General features: G+C 55.2%; 1 protein-coding gene across 1 annotated transcript in view; it reads left to right on the top strand.

The window, feature by feature from the left end:
- The window catches only part of LOC135877922 (glycine N-acyltransferase-like protein 3), a 30,204-nt gene extending 9,135 nt beyond the window's left edge, over positions 1-21,069 (top strand). The window contains exons 2-6 of the mRNA XM_065403446.1: positions 15,321-15,450; positions 18,173-18,282; positions 18,609-18,733; positions 19,063-19,183; positions 20,586-21,069. Of these exons, the coding sequence (XP_065259518.1) occupies positions 15,321-15,450; positions 18,173-18,282; positions 18,609-18,733; positions 19,063-19,183; positions 20,586-21,069 (970 nt within the window). The remainder of the gene's footprint in view (positions 1-15,320; positions 15,451-18,172; positions 18,283-18,608; positions 18,734-19,062; positions 19,184-20,585) is intronic.
- The last annotated feature ends 216 nt before the right edge of the window (positions 21,070-21,285 follow it).

The following is a 21,285-nucleotide window of genomic DNA, read 5'->3' as shown; positions in this document are numbered from 1 at the left end:
GAGGGTCAGGAGGCCAGGGAGGTCCCGTCCTCCGTGTGAGCTGGAATTGCCTGGGTCAGACTGAGTGGGGCCGAGCTAAGGAGAAAGCAGGGGCCCAAGCTGAGCTGGAGAGCAGAACCGTGCCAGATCCAGAGGGGCCAGAGGTGCAGCCACAGAGCCAGAGACAAAGCCCAGGGAGAGCAGATCCTGAGCTGGGAGCAGAGCTGCAGCCTCAAAGCCAGAGCACAGCCAGGAGAGAGCAGGGGCCTGAGCTAAGTTGCTGGGAGCAGAGCTGCAGCCCCAAAGCCAGAGCACAGCCAGGAGAGAGCAGGGGCCTGAGCTAAGTTGCTGGGAGCAGAGCTGCAGCCCCAAAGCAGAGTTACAGAAGCAGCCTGCAGAGCAGACCTGCCCTGGGAGGAGAGCTGCAGCAACCAGAGCCAGAGGGGCCAGAGAAGCAGCCCAGGGAGCTGGAGGCAGAGCAGCAGCAGCAGCCGTGCTGAGGCAGAGTGGAGCTGGAGCTGGGGCTGGAGCAGTCCGGAGCTGGGTGCGGTGAGCAGCTGGAGAGAGTGAGGGGGACCCTGGCAGTGGGCCCAGCGCAGGGAGACGCCTCAGCCAAGAGGCCTTGCAGGCCAGACTTGGAGGGGGATCGTAACCCTGACAGGGCGGGGGCGACGCTGGGAAGAAGGGTCCTGCCACCTAGAGCCTGAGAGCGTGTGGCCACCGCCAGAGCAAGTGTCCAACCCACAGCGTCCCTGCAGCACAGCCAGGGCCTGAGAAGGAGGCCCGGGACCTACAAGGAACAGACTGTGAACTGCCCTGACGTTCCAGAGACACTGCTTGTGATATTCCCTGCCTCAGAGCAGGGTGATGTGTTTCCTTTAACCTTTTCCATTTTTCCTTTATTCTTTTTTAAAAAGTAATTGTTAATTAAATAACTTGTATTTGCTTTAAATTGTATAAAATGATCAGTGGGTCAGGGAGGTGCCCAGTGCAAAGAGAGTACCCCGGAGTGGGGACACCCTAGCCCCTGTCCTAGGTGACCACAGCAGGGTTGGGGGTCAAGCCCCCCAGGAATCCTGGGCCCAGCCTTGTCGGGGTTTACGAGGACTCTGCCAGACAGGAGAGTGGAAGGGGAGTCCTCAAGGGCAGGGAGGCCTCTGGGTAAAGGAAGTGGGAGCGAGGACTCGGATCCTTTCGTTAGCCCACTTCACCGGGGTAGTGCAGAAGCCAGGAAAGTTCCCCACAATAGCGGGACCATTCCCCCGCTTACATAATTGGCGTCACGAACAGGATCCTATCCACAGGGTCCATCCCATTGGTTTTCTGGTTAAGTTCTAGTAGCACGGTCCGGGCCTGGTTGAGCACCCTACCATGGCTGGAATTGAAGAACTACGAACCCAGTTTGCTGAACTTCAGCGCAGATTATCAGACCAAGCGGAGGCATTACAGCAAGCTAGAACTGAACAGAGAGAAGCCTTATCGCTGGCCAAGGCAGTAATAGACCAACAGACAGCAGAAGCTAAGAAACCCCCTACTATTTATGTCCCACGGGAGCGGAAGGTCACGGAGTTTGGTGGCTTCCCGACTAGACCAGGAGACATTACAGTAGAGGAGTGGGTCAAGTCTGTGAAGGCGGCTCTGCGTGTGCTAAGAGTACCTGAAGAAGATCATGTGGACTTCATAGAGGAGCACCTCAAGGGCCAGGCCAAGGCCACAGTAAAGTTCATGGCAGTGGCAGACAAGAAAGATGTGGAAAAGGTATTTGAACTCCTCCTAAAAGTGTATGGAGACAAGGTACCTATTGGGACCCGACTAAAGGAGTTTTTTGAGAAAAAGCAGGAGCCTGGTGAAACTGTCCGGGCATACGCATATGACCTCCAGGAGAGAATGAGCAAAGTGGAGCGGCGAGACCCTCAGCAAGTTCCAGACCCAGATACGGTTCTGAAAGAGCAGTTGGTGCTGGGGCTCCGAGACGACTCCCTCCGACGTGAAATGAAAAGGAGGTTTAAAGAAGAGCCCAGTAAGAAGTTCCATGAACTCATGCAGGCTGCCATTATGTGGTCAGAAGAAGAGGAAGTTCCTGTGGCAGAGGCGGCCAAGCCTAACCCCCATACACGAAGTGGGGGCCTAGTGAATGCAGCTGCTGGGAAAAAGGCCCTGCCCCAAACAGAGCTAACATTGGAAAGCTTAAGTGAAGCTGTCCAAAAACTGGCGGTCCAACAGGGGGAGATGCTGAAAGTGATGACCGAGTTGATGAAAGAAAAAAATCCCATTAGTATGCCAAAGTATCCAAGGGCACCGGGATCCCGAAGAGCCCCACTGAAGGACGAGCTGGGAAGATACATTTGTTATACTTGCGAAAGGCCAGGACATACTAGCCGAGATTGTACACTGAGAAGGAGACTGGAGTCCCAGGCGCCTGAAATTCAAGAGGCACCGGGAGCAAGCAGCCAACCATCAGAAGGCCAAGTGGGGACTGAAGGGTTTCTACGGCTGTCCCTAGGAAAAGGGCAGTGTGCCAGCAGCGAGGAAAAGGACCCTGATGATGTTAGTATATTCAGTGACTTCTGTGGCCGAGCTTTCGGGGACTGCTTGACAGTGGATATAACCATAGCAGGGGTGAGAACCCGCTGTTTGATAGACACTGGCTCAGAAGTCACCACTATTTCTGAATCATATTTCCGAAACTGCTTAAAAGAGAGAGATCTGACCATGCATAATACCCGATTTGTACAGCTAACGGCAGCTAATGGACTTGCCATCCCTGTGGTGGGGTGTCTTGAAGCTGATGTAGGGTACATGGGTCGAACAATCCCTGGGAAATGCATCTTTATCCTAAAGGACACAGCTTCAGGAAAGACTTTAATGGAGAACAGAGTACCGGGAATTCTCGGGATGAATATTATAAGAGAGCTGAAAGAATTACTGTTGGTAGGAGAAGGAACCCAGGAGATGAACCGTCACGGGCAGCCTAGGAAGGACGCTACACTGAAGCGAGTACTAGCCCAAGTGGAGAGACATGGACGTTTCCCGGGTCCAACGGGACAAATTGGCTATGTTAAGGTGGCAGGGAGACAGAAGGTGGTTATACCTCCCTGGAGTGAGAAGATTATTGATGGGCGCTGCCGGGTGCCAAGCGACTTTGACGGATACAGAGTGCTTGTTGAGCCAACACCTGGGGCCAGTCTCCCTAATGGGCTCCTGGTTGCAAATGTACTTGCTAATGCCAGCAAAGGAAAAGTGCCAGTCAGGCTGTTAAACTCAAGTAACAAGGCCATAAAGTTGTGCCCCCGAACCAGGGTGGCAGAGGTACACCGTCCTGAAGGAGTGGTACCCCCAGTGGGGGTGGCCTTGGAAGAAAATGGGGATGAGCTGCGGGTGACAGAAGTAAAAAAAGGCAAACAGGTTATCACATCGCAAGCGGCACCTGATGGAGAGCTACCCATTCCAGTCCAAGTGGACCTCCAACAGCTAACCCCTACACAGGTTGGCCGTTTGCGGGCGCTACTGGAGAGACATCAAGAGGTCTTTTCCAGGGATGAGCGGGACTTTGGTTACACCACCACAGTGACACACCAAATAGCCACTGGAGATGCTGTCCCGATAAAACAGAGACACCGGCGGATCTCACCACGAGTGTTCCAGGAGGTAAAAAAACACATTCTGGACCTAGTGACTCAAGGTGTCCTTAAAGAAAGCCACAGTCCGTGGGCATCACCCGCCGTGATTGTAATAAAAAAAGATGGTGGGGTGCGATTTTGCTGTGACTACAGGAAACTGAATGAGGTAACGCACAAGGATGCCTACCCACTACCCCGGGTGGAAGAGTCACTGGATGCATTAGGAAGTGCAAGAGTGTTTTCAACCCTCGATTTAACTTCTGGTTATTTCCAGGTTGCAGTGGAAGAACGAGACCGGGAAAAGACAGCAGTGACGACTCCGTTTGGGCTGTTTGAATGGACACGTATGCCATTCGGCTTGTGTAATGCACCTGCTACGTTCCAGAGACTAATGGAGGGGGTGTTAGGAGACTATATCTTAGACATTTTGCTGATATACCTGGACGATGTTATTGTGTTTTCCAAGGATTTTGAGAGTCATATGGAAAAATTGGACTTGGTTTTCACACGATTGAAGGAACATGGATTGAAGCTGAAGCCGAGTAAGTGCTACCTCCTACGTGAAAAAGTCAAATTCTTGGGCCATGTGATTTCAAAGGATGGAATCCAGGTAGATGAAGAGAAGACCAGGGCGCTGGAAAATTGGCCGGTCCCCAAGAATGCCAAGCAAGTGCGGCAGGCTCTAGGTTTCATGAGCTATTACAGACGATTTGTTCCAAAGTTCGCGCACATTGCTGCACCGCTATATGGACTAGTGGGCCAACCTGCCCAAAGGAAGGGAAGGGACCAATGTTTTGTGTGGGATGATGCCTGTCAGACAGCTTTTGACAAACTAAGACATCGGCTGATGTCACCACCTGTGCTTGCATATCCTGACTTTAGCCTGCCATTTATAGTGACAACGGACGGGAGCCTGCACGGCCTAGGTGCGGTGCTCAGCCAGAAGCAAGAGGGGGCCGAGCGTGTGATCGCATATGCGAGCCGAGGGCTGAGGAGGTCAGAAAGAAATGACAAAAACTACAGTGCTTTTAAACTAGAACTGTTGGCCTTGAAGTGGGCTATCACTGAAAAATTTAAGGATTATTTAGTGTACTCTAAATTCACGGTGATCTCAGACCACAATCCACTCCGATACCTCGCAACGGCTAATTTAGGTGCAATTGAACACCGCTGGGTGGCCCAACTCGCTGAGTTCACTTTTGAAGTACAGTATAAACCTGGAAGGCAGAACATCAATGCTGACACCCTGTCTAGATTGCCTCTGGAGGAGGAATCAGAAGAGGGCGAGGATCTGGAGAAAGACTTCCTAGTCATTCCTGCAGATGTCGTGCGTACGTGTTTGTGGCTAGAGAATCCAAAGCCCGAAGACGAAGTGACGGTAAAGGATGCAGTACAAAACCTGGTAAAAGGGGAGAGCGCAATAATCTCGGGGTACTCATGGGAGGAGATTCAAACTCTGCAACGAGAAGGTGATGTTGGACCTGTCTTAGTGGCAGTCATGAGCCGAACGAGGCCAGACCGGAGATTTGGGGCCAGATACCCCCAGTCTAAGAAGCTAGCCAGACAGTGGGAACGACTTAGATTACATCGTGGAGTGCTGTTCCGGGTAACATATCATCCCCGAGATGGTGAAGAAGTGTGGCAGTTAGTGGTGCCTGTGTCACTCCGCCGTCAAGTTTATGAAGCCAGGCATGATCATGGGGGGCATTTTGGAGACAGGAGCACTCTGGAGGTAATGAGGAGAAACTATTACTGGCCCACGATGGGTAGCGACGTGCAAGTGTGGATCCGTCAGTGCAAACGGTGTGCCTTAGCCAAGGATGTGTTTCCTCCCAACCGAGCCCCTTTGACCTGTACTAATGTGACTGCCCCAATGGAGGTCCTAGCGATGGATTACACACGGCTAGAGAGATCTTCAGAGGGGTATGAGAACATACTGGTTCTCACGGACATGTTCACCCGATTCACTGTTGCAGTTCCAACTAGAAACCAGACAGCGCGGACAACAGCTGAAGCCCTCATAAAACACTGGTTTGTGTACTATGGTTGTCCGGCACGGTTACACTCGGATCAGGGGAGGAATTTTGAATCAGAGGTGATATCTGAATTGTGTAAACTGTATGGCATAGCCAAAAGCCGAACAACACCCTATCACCCGCAAGGAAACGCTCAGTGCGAGAGATTTAACCGGACAATGCATGACATGCTAAGAACGCTCCCGCCAGAAAAGAAGCGAGCCTGGCAGGAACATCTCCCTGAGCTGGTGTTGGCCTATAACAGCCATGTCCATTCGTCGACAGGTTACGCTCCTTTTTATCTCATGTTTGGGAGGGATCCCAGGTTGCCATTGGATATTCTGGACAGAGAGGGCCCTGAGGAGGATGAGGTGACCAATTTGGATGACTGGGTCAAAGGTCACCATGACAGGCTGAAGATAGCCTGTGACGTTGCTTTCAATACAACTAAAGACACAGCCCGAAGTAGGAAAAGGACTTATGATCGCAAGTCCAGTGGGGCTCTCATCAGGCCTGGTGACCGTGTACTAGTTCGTAACCATAGACACCGGGGGCGTAATAAAATACAGGACAAATGGGAGTCAAATCCCCACATTGTAGTCGCTCACAACAATCCCGAGCTACCAGTTTACACCATCCGGCCTGAACGAGGGGGTCCTGAGAGAGTAGTACATAGGGACCAGTTGAAACATTGCACTCTTAGTCCAGATAGGGACCATAGGAGGCGTAGATCAGTACACCCCGAGGAGGCTGAAACCAATTGGGACATGGTTCTAGTCCCACAAACCGAATACAGAGGGGGACAAAGTGGGGCAAACCCAAACCCTAACGAGAATGGCCAGATCCTTCAAACTGACCCAGTATTACCTGAGGATAGGGAAATAGAAAATATGGGTAACGAACCACCAGTCTTAAGAAGGTCGCAGAGGGCTAATAAGGGTGTACTTCCTGTTAGATTTAGAGATAATTATGTTATTGGTTCTATGTAGTGTTTTAATGAATATTGTTATGTATGGTATTAAGAAGTAGATGTGGAATGTTAAATATGTTAGGTGTTCTTTTAATAATTGTTAATGGGTTGTTAATATAAAATGATGTGGGTATATGTTGTTACTATGGGGCCCGGATGTACCGGTGTGAATATGGTGGATGTGGCAGTATTTTAGCAAGGGGGAATGTAAGGGGACTGTTGCCCCCTTACTAACATTCAGTGGGGGTGTTTTGATTGGCTTGCTCCCAGTACTAAAAGGGGAAGGGTCGATGGCAAATCAGGAGCCTGAGACTGACAGTCCCCAGGAACAATGGGGAGAGGCCAATGCTCCAGATCAGCCTGATGGACAGGGCGGCCAGGCTAATCAGAGGGTCAGGAGGCCAGGGAGGTCCCGTCCTCCGTGTGAGCTGGAATTGCCTGGGTCAGACTGAGTGGGGCCGAGCTAAGGAGAAAGCAGGGGCCCAAGCTGAGCTGGAGAGCAGAACCGTGCCAGATCCAGAGGGGCCAGAGGTGCAGCCACAGAGCCAGAGACAAAGCCCAGGGAGAGCAGATCCTGAGCTGGGAGCAGAGCTGCAGCCTCAAAGCCAGAGCACAGCCAGGAGAGAGCAGGGGCCTGAGCTAAGTTGCTGGGAGCAGAGCTGCAGCCCCAAAGCCAGAGCACAGCCAGGAGAGAGCAGGGGCCTGAGCTAAGTTGCTGGGAGCAGAGCTGCAGCCCCAAAGCAGAGTTACAGAAGCAGCCTGCAGAGCATACCTGCCCTGGGAGGAGAGCTGCAGCAACCAGAGCCAGAGGGGCCAGAGAAGCAGCCCAGGGAGCTGGAGGCAGAGCAGCAGCAGCAGCCGTGCTGAGGCAGAGTGGAGCTGGAGCTGGGGCTGGAGCAGTCCGGAGCTGGGTGCGGTGAGCAGCTGGAGAGAGTGAGGGGGACCCTGGCAGTGGGCCCAGCGCAGGGAGACGCCTCAGCCAAGAGGCCTTGCAGGCCAGACTTGGAGGGGGATCGTAACCCTGACAGGGCGGGGGCGACGCTGGGAAGAAGGGTCCTGCCACCTAGAGCCTGAGAGCGTGTGGCCACCGCCAGAGCAAGTGTCCAACCCACAGCGTCCCTGCAGCACAGCCAGGGCCTGAGAAGGAGGCCCGGGACCTACAAGGAACAGACTGTGAACTGCCCTGACGTTCCAGAGACACTGCTTGTGATATTCCCTGCCTCAGAGCAGGGTGATGTGTTTCCTTTAACCTTTTCCATTTTTCCTTTATTCTTTTTTAAAAAGTAATTGTTAATTAAATAACTTGTATTTGCTTTAAATTGTATAAAATGATCAGTGGGTCAGGGAGGTGCCCAGTGCAAAGAGAGTACCCCGGAGTGGGGACACCCTAGCCCCTGTCCTAGGTGACCACAGCAGGGTTGGGGGTCAAGCCCCCCAGGAATCCTGGGCCCAGCCTTGTCGGGGTTTACGAGGACTCTGCCAGACAGGAGAGTGGAAGGGGAGTCCTCAAGGGCAGGGAGGCCTCTGGGTAAAGGAAGTGGGAGCGAGGACTCGGATCCTTTCGTTAGCCCACTTCACCGGGGTAGTGCAGAAGCCAGGAAAGTTCCCCACAATAGCGGGACCATTCCCCCGCTTACATAATTGGCGTCACGAACAGGATCCTATCCACAGGGTCCATCCCATTGGTTTTCTGGTTAAGTTCTAGTAGCACGGTCCGGGCCTGGTTGAGCACCCTACCATGGCTGGAATTGAAGAACTACGAACCCAGTTTGCTGAACTTCAGCGCAGATTATCAGACCAAGCGGAGGCATTACAGCAAGCTAGAACTGAACAGAGAGAAGCCTTATCGCTGGCCAAGGCAGTAATAGACCAACAGACAGCAGAAGCTAAGAAACCCCCTACTATTTATGTCCCACGGGAGCGGAAGGTCACGGAGTTTGGTGGCTTCCCGACTAGACCAGGAGACATTACAGTAGAGGAGTGGGTCAAGTCTGTGAAGGCGGCTCTGCGTGTGCTAAGAGTACCTGAAGAAGATCATGTGGACTTCATAGAGGAGCACCTCAAGGGCCAGGCCAAGGCCACAGTAAAGTTCATGGCAGTGGCAGACAAGAAAGATGTGGAAAAGGTATTTGAACTCCTCCTAAAAGTGTATGGAGACAAGGTACCTATTGGGACCCGACTAAAGGAGTTTTTTGAGAAAAAGCAGGAGCCTGGTGAAACTGTCCGGGCATACGCATATGACCTCCAGGAGAGAATGAGCAAAGTGGAGCGGCGAGACCCTCAGCGAGTTCCAGACCCAGATACGGTTCTGAAAGAGCAGTTGGTGCTGGGGCTCCGAGACGACTCCCTCCGACGTGAAATGAAAAGGAGGTTTAAAGAAGAGCCCAGTAAGAAGTTCCATGAACTCATGCAGGCTGCCATTATGTGGTCAGAAGAAGAGGAAGTTCCTGTGGCAGAGGCGGCCAAGCCTAACCCCCATACACGAAGTGGGGGCCTAGTGAATGCAGCTGCTGGGAAAAAGGCCCTGCCCCAAACAGAGCTAACACTGGAAAGCTTAAGTGAAGCTGTCCAAAAACTGGCGGTCCAACAGGGGGAGATGCTGAAAGTGATGACCGAGTTGATGAAAGAAAAAAATCCCATTAGTATGCCAAAGTATCCAAGGGCACCGGGATCCCGAAGAGCCCCACTGAAGGACGAGCTGGGAAGATACATTTGTTATACTTGCGAAAGGCCAGGACATACTAGCCGAGATTGTACACTGAGAAGGAGACTGGAGTCCCAGGCGCCTGAAATTCAAGAGGCACCGGGAGCAAGCAGCCAACCATCAGAAGGCCAAGTGGGGACTGAAGGGTTTCTACGGCTGTCCCTAGGAAAAGGGCAGTGTGCCAGCAGCGAGGAAAAGGACCCTGATGATGTTAGTATATTCAGTGACTTCTGTGGCCGAGCTTTCGGGGACTGCTTGACAGTGGATATAACCATAGCAGGGGTGAGAACCCGCTGTTTGATAGACACTGGCTCAGAAGTCACCACTATTTCTGAATCATATTTCCGAAACTGCTTAAAAGAGAGAGATCTGACCATGCATAATACCCGATTTGTACAGCTAACGGCAGCTAATGGACTTGCCATCCCTGTGGTGGGGTGTCTTGAAGCTGATGTAGGGTACATGGGTCGAACAATCCCTGGGAAATGCATCTTTATCCTAAAGGACACAGCTTCAGGAAAGACTTTAATGGAGAACAGAGTACCGGGAATTCTCGGGATGAATATTATAAGAGAGCTGAAAGAATTACTGTTGGTAGGAGAAGGAACCCAGGAGATGAACCGTCACGGGCAGCCTAGGAAGGACGCTACACTGAAGCGAGTACTAGCCCAAGTGGAGAGACATGGACGTTTCCCGGGTCCAACGGGACAAATTGGCTATGTTAAGGTGGCAGGGAGACAGAAGGTGGTTATACCTCCCTGGAGTGAGAAGATTATTGATGGGCGCTGCCGGGTGCCAAGCGACTTTGACGGATACAGAGTGCTTGTTGAGCCAACACCTGGGGCCAGTCTCCCTAATGGGCTCCTGGTTGCAAATGTACTTGCTAATGCCAGCAAAGGAAAAGTGCCAGTCAGGCTGTTAAACTCAAGTAACAAGGCCATAAAGTTGTGCCCCCGAACCAGGGTGGCAGAGGTACACCGTCCTGAAGGAGTGGTACCCCCAGTGGGGGTGGCCTTGGAAGAAAATGGGGATGAGCTGCGGGTGACAGAAGTAAAAAAAGGCAAACAGGTTATCACATCGCAAGCGGCACCTGATGGAGAGCTACCCATTCCAGTCCAAGTGGACCTCCAACAGCTAACCCCTACACAGGTTGGCCGTTTGCGGGCGCTACTGGAGAGACATCAAGAGGTCTTTTCCAGGGATGAGCGGGACTTTGGTTACACCACCACAGTGACACACCAAATAGCCACTGGAGATGCTGTCCCGATAAAACAGAGACACCGGCGGATCTCACCACGAGTGTTCCAGGAGGTAAAAAAACACATTCTGGACCTAGTGACTCAAGGTGTCCTTAAAGAAAGCCACAGTCCGTGGGCATCACCCGCCGTGATTGTAATAAAAAAAGATGGTGGGGTGCGATTTTGCTGTGACTACAGGAAACTGAATGAGGTAACGCACAAGGATGCCTACCCACTACCCCGGGTGGAAGAGTCACTGGATGCATTAGGAAGTGCAAGAGTGTTTTCAACCCTCGATTTAACTTCTGGTTATTTCCAGGTTGCAGTGGAAGAACGAGACCGGGAAAAGACAGCAGTGACGACTCCGTTTGGGCTGTTTGAATGGACACGTATGCCATTCGGCTTGTGTAATGCACCTGCTACGTTCCAGAGACTAATGGAGGGGGTGTTAGGAGACTATATCTTAGACATTTTGCTGATATACCTGGACGATGTTATTGTGTTTTCCAAGGATTTTGAGAGTCATATGGAAAAATTGGACTTGGTTTTCACACGATTGAAGGAACATGGATTGAAGCTGAAGCCGAGTAAGTGCTACCTCCTACGTGAAAAAGTCAAATTCTTGGGCCATGTGATTTCAAAGGATGGAATCCAGGTAGATGAAGAGAAGACCAGGGCGCTGGAAAATTGGCCGGTCCCCAAGAATGCCAAGCAAGTGCGGCAGGCTCTAGGTTTCATGAGCTATTACAGACGATTTGTTCCAAAGTTCGCGCACATTGCTGCACCGCTATATGGACTAGTGGGCCAACCTGCCCAAAGGAAGGGAAGGGACCAATGTTTTGTGTGGGATGATGCCTGTCAGACAGCTTTTGACAAACTAAGACATCGGCTGATGTCACCACCTGTGCTTGCATATCCTGACTTTAGCCTGCCATTTATAGTGACAACGGACGGGAGCCTGCACGGCCTAGGTGCGGTGCTCAGCCAGAAGCAAGAGGGGGCCGAGCGTGTGATCGCATATGCGAGCCGAGGGCTGAGGAGGTCAGAAAGAAATGACAAAAACTACAGTGCTTTTAAACTAGAACTGTTGGCCTTGAAGTGGGCTATCACTGAAAAATTTAAGGATTATTTAGTGTACTCTAAATTCACGGTGATCTCAGACCACAATCCACTCCGATACCTCGCAACGGCTAATTTAGGTGCAATTGAACACCGCTGGGTGGCCCAACTCGCTGAGTTCACTTTTGAAGTACAGTATAAACCTGGAAGGCAGAACATCAATGCTGACACCCTGTCTAGATTGCCTCTGGAGGAGGAATCAGAAGAGGGCGAGGATCTGGAGAAAGACTTCCTAGTCATTCCTGCAGATGTCGTGCGTACGTGTTTGTGGCTAGAGAATCCAAAGCCCGAAGACGAAGTGACGGTAAAGGATGCAGTACAAAACCTGGTAAAAGGGGAGAGCGCAATAATCTCGGGGTACTCATGGGAGGAGATTCAAACTCTGCAACGAGAAGGTGATGTTGGACCTGTCTTAGTGGCAGTCATGAGCCGAACGAGGCCAGACCGGAGATTTGGGGCCAGATACCCCCAGTCTAAGAAGCTAGCCAGACAGTGGGAACGACTTAGATTACATCGTGGAGTGCTGTTCCGGGTAACATATCATCCCCGAGATGGTGAAGAAGTGTGGCAGTTAGTGGTGCCTGTGTCACTCCGCCGTCAAGTTTATGAAGCCAGGCATGATCATGGGGGGCATTTTGGAGACAGGAGCACTCTGGAGGTAATGAGGAGAAACTATTACTGGCCCACGATGGGTAGCGACGTGCAAGTGTGGATCCGTCAGTGCAAACGGTGTGCCTTAGCCAAGGATGTGTTTCCTCCCAACCGAGCCCCTTTGACCTGTACTAATGTGACTGCCCCAATGGAGGTCCTAGCGATGGATTACACACGGCTAGAGAGATCTTCAGAGGGGTATGAGAACATACTGGTTCTCACGGACATGTTCACCCGATTCACTGTTGCAGTTCCAACTAGAAACCAGACAGCGCGGACAACAGCTGAAGCCCTCATAAAACACTGGTTTGTGTACTATGGTTGTCCGGCACGGTTACACTCGGATCAGGGGAGGAATTTTGAATCAGAGGTGATATCTGAATTGTGTAAACTGTATGGCATAGCCAAAAGCCGAACAACACCCTATCACCCGCAAGGAAACGCTCAGTGCGAGAGATTTAACCGGACAATGCATGACATGCTAAGAACGCTCCCGCCAGAAAAGAAGCGAGCCTGGCAGGAACATCTCCCTGAGCTGGTGTTGGCCTATAACAGCCATGTCCATTCGTCGACAGGTTACGCTCCTTTTTATCTCATGTTTGGGAGGGATCCCAGGTTGCCATTGGATATTCTGGACAGAGAGGGCCCTGAGGAGGATGAGGTGACCAATTTGGATGACTGGGTCAAAGGTCACCATGACAGGCTGAAGATAGCCTGTGACGTTGCTTTCAATACAACTAAAGACACAGCCCGAAGTAGGAAAAGGACTTATGATCGCAAGTCCAGTGGGGCTCTCATCAGGCCTGGTGACCGTGTACTAGTTCGTAACCATAGACACCGGGGGCGTAATAAAATACAGGACAAATGGGAGTCAAATCCCCACATTGTAGTCGCTCACAACAATCCCGAGCTACCAGTTTACACCATCCGGCCTGAACGAGGGGGTCCTGAGAGAGTAGTACATAGGGACCAGTTGAAACATTGCACTCTTAGTCCAGATAGGGACCATAGGAGGCGTAGATCAGTACACCCCGAGGAGGCTGAAACCAATTGGGACATGGTTCTAGTCCCACAAACCGAATACAGAGGGGGACAAAGTGGGGCAAACCCAAACCCTAACGAGAATGGCCAGATCCTTCAAACTGACCCAGTATTACCTGAGGATAGGGAAATAGAAAATATGGGTAACGAACCACCAGTCTTAAGAAGGTCGCAGAGGGCTAATAAGGGTGTACTTCCTGTTAGATTTAGAGATAATTATGTTATTGGTTCTATGTAGTGTTTTAATGAATATTGTTATGTATGGTATTAAGAAGTAGATGTGGAATGTTAAATATGTTAGGTGTTCTTTTAATAATTGTTAATGGGTTGTTAATATAAAATGATGTGGGTATATGTTGTTACTATGGGGCCCGGATGTACCGGTGTGAATATGGTGGATGTGGCAGTATTTTAGCAAGGGGGAATGTAAGGGGACTGTTGCCCCCTTACTAACATTCAGTGGGGGTGTTTTGATTGGCTTGCTCCCAGTACTAAAAGGGGAAGGGTCGATGGCAAATCAGGAGCCTGAGACTGACAGTCCCCAGGAACAATGGGGAGAGGCCAATGCTCCAGATCAGCCTGATGGACAGGGCGGCCAGGCTAATCAGAGGGTCAGGAGGCCAGGGAGGTCCCGTCCTCCGTGTGAGCTGGAATTGCCTGGGTCAGACTGAGTGGGGCCGAGCTAAGGAGAAAGCAGGGGCCCAAGCTGAGCTGGAGAGCAGAACCGTGCCAGATCCAGAGGGGCCAGAGGTGCAGCCACAGAGCCAGAGACAAAGCCCAGGGAGAGCAGATCCTGAGCTGGGAGCAGAGCTGCAGCCTCAAAGCCAGAGCACAGCCAGGAGAGAGCAGGGGCCTGAGCTAAGTTGCTGGGAGCAGAGCTGCAGCCCCAAAGCCAGAGCACAGCCAGGAGAGAGCAGGGGCCTGAGCTAAGTTGCTGGGAGCAGAGCTGCAGCCCCAAAGCAGAGTTACAGAAGCAGCCTGCAGAGCAGACCTGCCCTGGGAGGAGAGCTGCAGCAACCAGAGCCAGAGGGGCCAGAGAAGCAGCCCAGGGAGCTGGAGGCAGAGCAGCAGCAGCAGCCGTGCTGAGGCAGAGTGGAGCTGGAGCTGGGGCTGGAGCAGTCCGGAGCTGGGTGCGGTGAGCAGCTGGAGAGAGTGAGGGGGACCCTGGCAGTGGGCCCAGCGCAGGGAGACGCCTCAGCCAAGAGGCCTTGCAGGCCAGACTTGGAGGGGGATCGTAACCCTGACAGGGCGGGGGCGACGCTGGGAAGAAGGGTCCTGCCACCTAGAGCCTGAGAGCGTGTGGCCACCGCCAGAGCAAGTGTCCAACCCACAGCGTCCCTGCAGCACAGCCAGGGCCTGAGAAGGAGGCCCGGGACCTACAAGGAACAGACTGTGAACTGCCCTGACGTTCCAGAGACACTGCTTGTGATATTCCCTGCCTCAGAGCAGGGTGATGTGTTTCCTTTAACCTTTTCCATTTTTCCTTTATTCTTTTTTAAAAAGTAATTGTTAATTAAATAACTTGTATTTGCTTTAAATTGTATAAAATGATCAGTGGGTCAGGGAGGTGCCCAGTGCAAAGAGAGTACCCCGGAGTGGGGACACCCTAGCCCCTGTCCTAGGTGACCACAGCAGGGTTGGGGGTCAAGCCCCCCAGGAATCCTGGGCCCAGCCTTGTCGGGGTTTACGAGGACTCTGCCAGACAGGAGAGTGGAAGGGGAGTCCTCAAGGGCAGGGAGGCCTCTGGGTAAAGGAAGTGGGAGCGAGGACTCGGATCCTTTCGTTAGCCCACTTCACCGGGGTAATGCAGAAGCCAGGAAAGTTCCCCACAATAGCGGGACCATTCCCCCGCTTACACATAGACTGGTGAGCTCTTGTGGGGTCTACACAGTGTTTGCTATTTTGGCAGGGCTGGGAGCTGGCAGCTTGTCTCTGGGCTTGGGAGACAGTCACAGGGAACTGATGGGTCTCCTGTCCCCGCAGGCGTCCCTCACATGGTCCCGCTGGAAGCTGTGAAGGCCCATCCCGGTCAGCGATGCTGATCCTGAGCTGTTCCTCCAAGCTGAGGCTGCTGGAGGGGATGCTACGGAGGGGCCTGCCTGACACGCTGCTGGTGACCAGGACTCGCCCGCCCCCGCAGGGCCAAACGCTCCCACCCTCGGGCTGGGCAGAGAGCAGGGGAAAGTCCCTCAGAGCCCCCTGGGTGATGGGGCACATATTGGGCTGGGGTGCAATCCCCTGGGTTGGGCTTACATGGAGGGCTGGCCCCTCCACCTGGTCAGGGGGTAGCAGTTTGGGGGGCAGACCCTTTCTCCAGGTCGGGGGGCAGCAGTTCAGGGGCCGGGCAGGCTCTTATAGATCCACAGGGGATGTGCTGTACCCCAGCCTGTCACCAGTCCCCTGGGAGTGACCCCTGTAGTGGGCCGGGGCCCGAGGCTGCACACAGCTCCACAGGGGCAGGCCCGTGACCTCCACCACTGGGCCTTTGACACCAGCCCTCCCATCTCTCTCCGTGGCTCCCTGCAGCGAATGCAGCCGAGTGAGATGCCTGCGGGAGGCTTGGACCGGGCCCCTGCGGTGTGTGTTGGCAGAGACCCCGGCAGCCTTTGCAAAACACAGGAGTGGTTCATCACTCTGACGGCTGCAGCTCTGCTTCCAGCAGCTTAGCTTGGGCCCCTGCTCTCTCCTTAGCTCTGCCCCACTCTGTCTAACTCAGGCCATTCCAGCTCACATACGGAGGACGGGACTCCCCTGGCCTCCTGACTCCCTGATAAGCCTGCCCGCCCTGTCAATCAGGCTGATCTGGAGCATTGGCCTCTCCCCATTGTTCCTGGGGACTGTCAGTCTCAGGCTCCTGATTTCCCATCGACCCTTCCCCTTTTAGTGCTGGGAGCTAGTCAATCAAAACACCCCCACTGAATGTTAGTAAGGGGGCAACAGTCCCCTTACATTAAGAAAAAATCCAGTCCCTGATCCTGCCCCAGGCAAGGGTTTGAACCCCAGGAGCCAGAGGTTCAGACTGGAGGTGTCAGTGAAAAGGCGAATAGCTCGGCCGTCAGGGAGCAGGGTTTTCCCCCCCTTGCCTGTAACACTAAGGAAAGGCTGTTGAGCTCAGGACACCTGTCTGGCTGGAAGTTGACCCCTGTATTTGAGTGGGGCAGGGGAACCGCCCCCCCCCAATCTCCACACGGAACATGTGAGTCACACGGGCTCCGGCAGAAGTTCCCTGAGGCTGTGGCCAAGGGAGCCAGCTCACAGCCTGCTCTCCCTGGGGAAACAGAGTCAGAGCGGAACCTGGTGGGAGCTGAGCCCCCAGCTGAGTATGGGCAGACACGGGCAGGGCATGGCCAAGGTTAAGACCCGGAATCGCCAGCAGGGGGGTCCTGGCCTGGGGTGAGGGCAACAGGTTAACCCCAGGAGGGGAAATGGATTCCTGGCATACACACAGCCCTGGGGTTGGGACAACCAGCGTAGGGGAGCCCCCTGCATCACCAGACCCTGGGACACCAGCACCCCAGAGACATGGCTGGGCTAAGACCAGCCTCGCAGGGGGACACACCTACACCGATCCCCCAAATGCTCAAGGGGTCACTTCCTACCCCAGCCGAGGGGTCAGGACACCCCAGGGTGCAGCCAAGATGGCCGACACATGGAGGAAGAGGGGGTCACGACCCTCCTCCCTCCCTGGCAGATGGGGGTGGGGAAATGCAATGGCTGGATCCCATCCCAGTTTCAAACCCAAAGGTTTGGGGGGGGGAGCAAAAGGGTGTTGAGGCTGCATGAAAACTCCCCCCTGCCCCCTGCTAGTATCAGTGAACAGACTTGCCCTAAGGGTGGATGTGAGACTGCTCTGAGCTGGGTATTGGAAAGGGTGAGTTTGAGTCGAGCCAGCTGTGAGCATGCTGACCGTGCCTGGTAGGACAGGGATGGGGAAGATGCTGTGGCTTCTATGGATAGCATTTGGGGGTTCGAACTTCACCGGGACAGTCACTAGTTTAAGTGACCCTGCCCAGTGAAGAGATGAAATAAAGTAGGATTTTTCTGTAATATTTTTACAACACTATGTGTGCCTCAGTTTCCCCCTATGTGTTGCATGGCTACCCAGTTGCGGGGGCGAGGGTGAGGATTAAGTTTACGCTCAGGGCAGGCTAAGAGACATAGGAGTGGGTGTCACCTCCCTGTGAGGGTGGAATAAAGGGTCCTTAAGGAACTTGTTGAACTCAACCCAGATCCCCAAGGGGGCCAGAGAGACAAGGCAAGCGCTGCTGACTCCTGGATTTCCCCGCCTCTCAGCCGGGAGGCTGAGCAGAGATCCCAGCTCGAGAGCACAGGACTGGGAGGTGGGGGGTGCTGGACAAAGATGGAGGCTCTCACCTGGAGCTGGCCAAGGAGGTCAGACGGAGACAGAGACAGCCTGGAAAGGGACTTTCAGTCCAGCTTGGCTGGGCCCTGGCTGACCGCAATGGACACTGCTTTACCCCCAGTTCTCTCTGCTGACCTAAGGCCGCTCCGTGACTCATAAACTGGCCTGGCTTGACAATGCTGCCGGGTGTCACTGCAAACACAGGCTGGGGTGTGGGAGCCCCCAAGAGCGGCCAGGTCTCTCCCGGGGTCTGGCTCAGTGGGAGGCACCGGGCAAAGCTCGCGGGGTGGAGCAGGAGGGCTGGAGCCCAGAGGCTCCATCTCAGAGGCGGTGGCCTGCCCTGCAGGAAGAGTGGGGCCCCTGGGGGGTGGCACTTTGAGGGCTCCTCCAAGGGGCAGAGTAAAAGCTGGGGCCCAGCATCGATCCTGGGAATCCGGGACATCGCCGGACTCTGACCCCTGTGTCTTGGCAGGTCTACGGCGCTGTGATGCATGTGAACCGCGGGAACCCGGCTGGCCAGGAGGTGCTGGTGGATTCATGGCCAGAGTTCAAAATGGTCCTGACCCGGCCACGCAGAGAAGTGCGGCCTTTGCTGGTCCCCTCCCATCGGCCACGCTCCCCTCCCCCGCCTGACCCCATCGCTGCCCCACTCCCCTCCCCTCCCCCGACTGACGCCATCACTCCCCCACTCCTCTCCCCTGCCTGATGCCATCTCTGCCCTGCTCCCCTCCCCCGCCTGATGCCATCTCTGCCCTGTTCCCCTCCCTGCGCCGTTCACAGGATCCCTTCCCCCTCCTCAAACTCTTACTTGGGGCTCGCTGTGCCCTGCTTCCCCGATGCCGTCCCTGAGGGTCATGGGGGGGAGGGCAGAGGCTGCGCTCACCCACAGACAGTGTCCCCCCTGCAGGTGGCGCGGACCCAAGCGATTATTTCACCAACTTGTACACGACCTTCTACCGGGACGAGGGCGCCTGCCGGGCCCTGCTGGAGAACAGCTGCACCGTGGACTGGGGCCAGGCCTTCCAGATACAGGGTGACCCCCTCCAGCCCCGCTCTGTCCAGCACCTGCCACATGGGGGGCAGGACCGCTCCCCCTCCCACAGGCCAATAGTCCTGAGGAGCCTGCCTGGGCCCCTTACCCCCCCCCCCACAGGCCAATAGCCCCGAGGAGCTCACCTGGGCCCCTTCTCCATCCAGACCTGGGATCCTGAATGCGCCGAGCTTGGGAACCCCCAGTTGGGTCATGCCGGCTCACAGTGGCCCTTGGCCCCTCCCTGCTGCTCTCCCCTACCGGGCTGGGCCCCCCATGTCCATGGGCACCTTTCAGGGGCCCCTGCTGACAGCGCATGGCTGTCCCTGCAGGGCTGCAGGACGGGGTATACGAGACCATCAGGGACATCACCAGGGCCAGGGGGCTTGAGATGGAGACGTATCCGCACCGGCTGCTGTTGCACCCAGACCCACCTGCCATGCCCCAGTACCGGTAGGTGCCCCCGAGATATGGGGTGTGTGAGAGAGAATGGGGCTATGTACACAACCAGCCTGTGCTAGATGGAGGGGGGAGCGGGGCTGGGGGAAGGGAAGGACCCCGGGGTGCCAGGCCAGAGGCCTCCATTGTGCCCTAGATCTGGTGGCAATGAGTTCCCCAGGCTAACGGTGCTGGCAGAGTGAGGGCATCACCACGGCCCCACACACAGCCCCAGGCCTTGGGCACATGCTGCCAAGGATTTCCCATCCTGCTCCGGGGCAGGGCTGAGTCAGCCCTAGAGCTTCGCCAGGGGGCAGGGGCACCCCAGCCTGGCCAAGGAACCTCCTTGGTCCCAGGATGGGGAGAGCAGGGGGAGGGGCAGCCTGTAACCCTTCAGTATCCTGGGACGGGCAGCCAGGGGTCCTTGACCCCAGAGCTGTCCCCTCTCAGGGGAGGGGGGCTCCAAGCACAGAGCCCCCTGGTCCCTCCTTTCCTGTCAGTGGGTAGGTCTCCAGGCAGGGGGTTTGCTGCCCACTGAGCCCTGGTGCTTTCATCTCAGGGAGCTGAGCTTAGCCAAGGCCCATTGGCACCGATGACTCTGCTGGGGCTGGACTGGGCCTTGTCAGACAGCCCCTGTGCTGAGGCCGCGGGAGTGTGTCGATCCCCTCCCCGCATGTGTCAGGGCCTGACTTGATCCCGTCCCCCCAGGGCTCCCCCTTCTCCCCCACGCCAGGTCTATCCTCTCTCAGCCTCCCCCCATTCTCCGTGTGCCAGGTCACTCCCCCTCCAGCCTCCCTCCCCTCCATGGGGGACACTGGGAGGAGCGATATGGGGGCTATAGCCACCCCAGAATTTGCCATAGCCTCCCCTCCCAGTGCAAAGGCCCAACGTTACGCAGCAGTAAGGATGGCAATGCCATACCATGCCACCCGTCAGTCTCGGCTGCTTCTGGCGATGGCGCTGCCTTCCGAGCTGGGTGGCACAGCCCTCCCCCTCAGGATACATTCCATGCCCCCCAGTTTGAGATTCGGCAACCCCCCATCCCCTCCAATTTTCTGTCCAGCCCATCTCAGCCCCACAACTGGGAAGAGGATGGCGCCGCCGGACACTGCTCCTCTCCTATGCCATGTCATACCAGCTCAATTTCTGCTCCCCGGGCTCATTCCCTTATACCAGTTCGACCCTCCCAGCCCCGGGCTCACTGCACCCCAAGCCCGAAGCTGGGTCAATATCCCCCTATGTTCACACCTCCCATGTTTGGTTGCTCCCCGCTCCCCTCCCCTAGACTTACCCCTTCTCCTGCTGGTTCTATTCCCCCTGCCCCCCATGCGCTGACATCCTCCCCTTGCCAGGTCAACCCCCTCTGTGCTCACCCCACCCCGTCCTGTGTCTCTCTCCCCCCTGCCCTGTCTTGCAGGCCTGACAAGGGGCTCAGGCTGGCCCCCATGTCCCCCACCCACGCCATGCTGCTCAGAGACACCTGGAACTTTGGGGGGAACAGCAGGAGCCTGCGGTACCTGTGCCTCCTGATCCGCCACTTCCCCAATGCCTGCCTGCTGGCCCCTGAGGGGACCCCCATCTCCTGGTCCCTCACCGACCAGCTGGTTGCCCTGACGCACGGTTACACCCTCCCGGAGCATCACGGCCAGCACCACATGAAGCTCGTGGTGGGGATGCTGGCGGCACAGTTGCATGCCCGCGGCTTCCCTGTATACACCCGAGTGCTGCCCCACAACGAGCCTTCACTGCACATCCTGCAACGGCTCGGCTTCCGCATCCTGCCTGGGGTGTTCTCCCGGCTGGTGGTGAGGCCTGGGTTCACCCAGTCCCAGCCAGCCAGTGCCCGGGACTCGGCCCAGGACCCTGCGCCAAGCTCTGGGGAACGGCGACACGCCCAATAGCACATAGCATGGGGGGAGAGGAGAGGAGGAGAAGGGGACACGGCCTAGGGCCCTGCACCCAGCTCTGGGGGACAGCCACGCTCCAGCAGTACATAGCCCTGGGGGAGGGGAGGAGATGGGGACACAGCCCAGCCATGCCCAGGGACCTTCCACCCCCGAAAAGGATACACATTGACCAGCCACCAAGGGAGCTCAGCTGTCAGCCCTTGGGAAGCC

This window comes from Emys orbicularis, chromosome 4 (assembly GCF_028017835.1).
Source record: "Emys orbicularis isolate rEmyOrb1 chromosome 4, rEmyOrb1.hap1, whole genome shotgun sequence".
Lineage (NCBI taxonomy): Eukaryota > Metazoa > Chordata > Testudines > Emydidae > Emys > Emys orbicularis.
This window is presented reverse-complemented; position numbering and strand designations above follow the sequence as displayed.